Source organism: Protomyctophum bolini (assembly GCF_963924005.1).
Source record: "Protomyctophum bolini genome assembly, chromosome: 6".
In the NCBI taxonomy this organism is placed as follows: Eukaryota; Metazoa; Chordata; class Actinopteri; order Myctophiformes; family Myctophidae; genus Protomyctophum; species Protomyctophum bolini.
In genome coordinates, this window is record NC_137867.1 from 49274187 (window position 1) to 49278662 (window position 4476).

The 4476-nt window shown below is 49.6% G+C and overlaps 1 protein-coding gene across 1 annotated transcript; it reads left to right on the forward strand.

Moving 5' to 3' along the window:
* Positions 1-408: 408 nt before the first annotated feature.
* Positions 409-1047, forward strand: LOC308317081 (iron-sulfur cluster assembly scaffold protein IscU-like; the record flags this gene model as incomplete). Its single annotated transcript, XM_080765872.1, has 1 exon — positions 409-1047. The coding sequence occupies one exon, from the start codon at positions 409-411 to the stop codon at positions 1045-1047; it is 639 nt and encodes a 212-aa protein (XP_080621998.1).
* Between the last annotated feature and the right edge of the window lie 3429 nt (positions 1048-4476).

Genomic DNA, 4476 nt, shown 5'->3' on the forward strand with positions numbered 1-4476 from the left:
GAGAATGTAGAACAATGTTGTCTCTGCTGTGGTGCATCAATGCAGCGTGGCTGAATCTACGTTTTGGGGTCTTGAGAGGCTAAATCTGGTCAGATGGTGGTTTAGTGGCTCAAATGTTGAGCCACTAAACCACTGACGGCACTAGTGGACCCCATGGGACGGACGGACCCCCAATCCACACTGTTCATTTGGCTCTGAGACGGTAACCAATGGAGCCAAACAGACCCGTAAGGGTCCGTTTGAGAGTGGAACCATACGTTCCACTCTCAGAGTTACAGACCTGGTGGTCCCCAGACTCTCAGAGTTACAGACATGGTGGTCCCCAGACACAGACCTGGTGGTCCCCAGACCCAGACCTGGTGGTCCCCAGACCCAGCGTTGAGAAACGGTGACGTCGAGAGACCCAAAATGCAGGAGATTGACATCGTCAGCTTTGCGTTGTGTGACATCATCAGCCCATATAAGGCTTTAGGCAGGTGGAAACCACATTTATACGCCGACCTCCAGAGCGCTGCGGGTATATTCGGAGAAATGTCGCTGCCGTCCTTACGGAGATTGGGATCCCCCTTAGTGGGCTTGTTGGGCCGGCGCCTCTTGTCCCCGGAGCAGCTCAAGCCGCTCTGCGCGTCGTCGTATCACGAGAACGTGCTGGACCACTTCGAGAACCCCAGGAACGTGGGCTCCCTCGACAGGAAGTCCCGGAGCGTGGGCACCGGCGTGGTGGGCTCGCCGGCGTGCGGCGACGTCATGAAGCTCCAGATCCAGGTGGACGACGACGGCAGCGGGCGCATCGTGGACGCCAAGTTCAAGACGTTCGGCTGCGGCTCGGCCATCGCCGCCAGCTCCCTGGCCACGGAGTGGATGAAGGGGAAGTCGCTGGACGAGTCCCTCCTCCTCGTCCGCAACGCCGACATCGCCCAGGAGCTCCGCCTCCCGCCCGTCAAGCTCCACTGCTCCATGCTGGCGGAGGACGCCCTGAGAGCGGCGGTGAGGGACTACAGACTGAAGCAACAGACTGAGACTACAGACAAGGAGACTACAGACTGAAGACTACAGACTGAGACTACAGACAAGGAGACTACAGACAAGGAGACTACATGGGGCACGGTGGCACAGTTGGTAGTGCTGTCGCCTCACAGCTAGAAGGTCCTGGGTTCGATTCCCGCTCGGGGCGCTGTGGGTGCTGGCGGCGTGTTTCCTCCTCCGCGTCATCAGTGCTCATACCCGAAGGCGGGGGTTGGCGAAAGGGCCTTTCTGTGTGGAGTTTGCATGTTCTCCCCGTGTCCCCTAGGGTAGGTACCCTCACAAAAACATGCAGTAATCCTGGTCTCTAAACTGCCTCCCCCTGGCCAGCCGGGGCGCCTGATGGAGGGGAAAGGAACTGGTTGGAATAACGTGTTCCTTTCACGCGCTACGTCCAACCAGGGAAACTCCCCCCTGTCAGGTGTAAAGGAGCACCTTGGACACTCAAGCATGAAGGAAGCATGAGTTAAGTCCGTTGCTCTCCCCAGGTTGGCGTAGGGTGTGTAGAGCCCAGGATCACAGTAGATGATTGACACAGGGGTGAAAAATGGGTTACAAAATCGTGGGATAAAAGATATATTAAAAAAAAAGACAAGGAGACTACAGACTGAAGCAACAGGAGGACAAGGAGACTACAGACTGAAGCAACAGACTGAGACTACAGACAAGGAGACTACAGACTGAAACAACAGACTGAGACTACAGACAAGGAGACTACAGACTGAAGCAACAGACTGAGACTACAGACAAGGAGACTACATACTGAAGCAACAGACTACAGACAAGGAGACTACAGACTGAAACAACAGACTGAGACTACAGACTGAAGCAACAAGAGGACAAGGAGACTACAGACTGAAGCAACAGACTGAGACTACAGACAAGGAGACTACAGACTGAAGCAACAGACTGAGACTACAGACAAGGAGACTACAGACTGAAACAACAGACAAGGAGACTACAGACTGAAACAACAGACAAGGAGACTACAGACTGAAGCAACAAGAGGACAAGGAGACTACAGACTGAAGCAACAGGAGGACAAGGAGACTACAGACTGAAGCAACAGGAGGACAAGGAGACTACAGACTGAAGCAACAGACAAGGAGACTACAGACTGAAGCAACAGGAGGACAAGGAGACTACAGACTGAAGCAACAGGAGGACAAGGAGACTACAGACTGAAGCAACAGGAGGACAAGGAGACTACAGACTGAAGCAACAGGAGGACAAGGAGACTACAGACTGAAGCAACAGACAAGGAGACTACAGACTGAAGCAACAGGAGGACAAGGAGACTACAGACTGAAGCAACAGGAGGACAAGGAGACTACAGACTGAAGCAACAGGAGGACAAGGAGACTACAGACTGAAGCAACAGGAGGACAAGGAGAAAACAAAAAAGAAACATAACACCAGAGTAACACCCTGGATAATTATCAGACAAGCGTCTTATGGTTGTCTGATGAAAAGCATCAGACAAGACAGCTCCCAATGCATTTCTAATGGGAGTCACGTGGTTTCATCAGACAAACGTGTTTCATGGGGGGGGGGGGGGCAAGACACAAGACACAAAACATTTTGTAGGCGACAAGCTTTAGAACAGGGCGGCACCTCAGACAAGACAAAAAGGGTTGGGTTTACCCGCCAACCAATAGGAGAGAAGGTCCGTTTGTTACGCTGCACTGGGCGGTCTTTTCACACTCTGAGTCTGTTGTTTTTTTTCTGCATAGTGCAGACACGGAAGAGGAAAGAGCTTTCGAAACGAAAATGATTTTATTGTTAAGTAAAGTAGTTTGGTCTGTTCCAGTAAGCAATTCAACAGGAAAATATAATCCCTGCCCGTCGTGGCCGAACAGAAAATTAAAACAAACGTTATAATTCAAGGTGCATGCATTTTATCATTCACTCCTAACCTAGCTCTGGTCTATATAGCCTAATGCTTATATAATTCAGGTGTCGCGTCGACTCCGTTCAGATCTCTCGTTCCACCTCGTATCAGTTTGTTATTCCACCCGACCCATAATCAATAGTTATCCGTCTGACTGCACGGACCAACGATATAAAAGGACATCAGTGCTTTACACAGAGGATGCGACATTATAAATGAAGGCCTACTTCAAACCATTCCATATGATTTGGTTGTTAAAATAAAATAAAACTGTTAATATGAATGAACATGTTTTCCGTTCGCATGGGCAGTGCGCATTGGACTGGATATTATGAAACAGTCGTAGCCATGACTTATATTTCTGAAAATGCTACTGCTCCCAAACAATCATTTTGGGCATGAAATGTTGAAGGATAAATGTAGATGTGATAATGATGTGCCGTGTTGGCTATGCCCAATGGGCCTACTGTACATTAGGCCTACTTCAGATTATGGTTCAAATATGATTCCCCCCCCTTTTTTTCCTCTCTTTTTTTAATAACATTAACATCGAGGTGTCCACTGGCAATGCCTTCCTCTCCTGAAGTAACGCTGAACGGTCGGACTGCAGATAGGAGAGAGCCGTGCGCCCAGGCGCAACTATAGGCTCCAACTTGGAGACGCATGTCATCTCTTATCCTATATTTCGCCTATAGCCTGCATCGACGTCTGCGTCATGGCTAACAGCCTGAAATGCAGCAAGTCGTGTGTTGTGGTTAAATGGATGCGCTTTATTAAAAATAATGGAGTCGTTGCTAACAGAAAATATTAATTTTCCACAATGATGCCATGCTTAGTCTGCGTACCTGGAGGCTATATACATACACACGGAATCAGTGCCAGACTTGGCACCTACTGTGGTAGTGGTACTGATAAAGTGGAGACGCAACACGTTGACACAACCAACAAGCTACTAGCTACTGTGTCCCGCAGCTAACAGCGTAAGGACAACAACAGGGGCAACACGTGGATCTGTTTCCGCATGTCCTCGCACCGCCCACGCACCGCCCAGATTCCGCAAAGCATTGTGGTCAATTGATGCGACAAACGACAAGACAGATGAAACCATAAAACATTGATTAGACGCTTGTCTGATAGGTGTGACAGGCGCCTCAGATGACATCATCCTCCTGTTCATTGGATACAATTCCCACCACCTTTCTCAAAGAGGTCTAAGGGCCGATTCATACTCCTGTTTCGGCGCTGTAGTGCCGAAATGATTTCGGCTCGTCAGAACATTTCAGTAGCACCGAAGAGCCGACTTTAGGACGGTACCCGCCCCCCCGAACCTCAAATGACGTCAAATTGTAGGCTCTCTACAGAGCCGAACCGACTTTTATTCGGCTCTAAAATAGGAGTATGAATCGACCCTTAGACAGTGTGATTGGAGATATCCTAAAAATTGTAAACAGCTCTCTACAATCAGGTGTCTTCCCAGACTCACTGAAGACTGCTGTAGTTAGGCCCCTACTCAAGAAACACAATCTTGATCCCTCTGTTTTGGGTAACTATCGACCCATTTC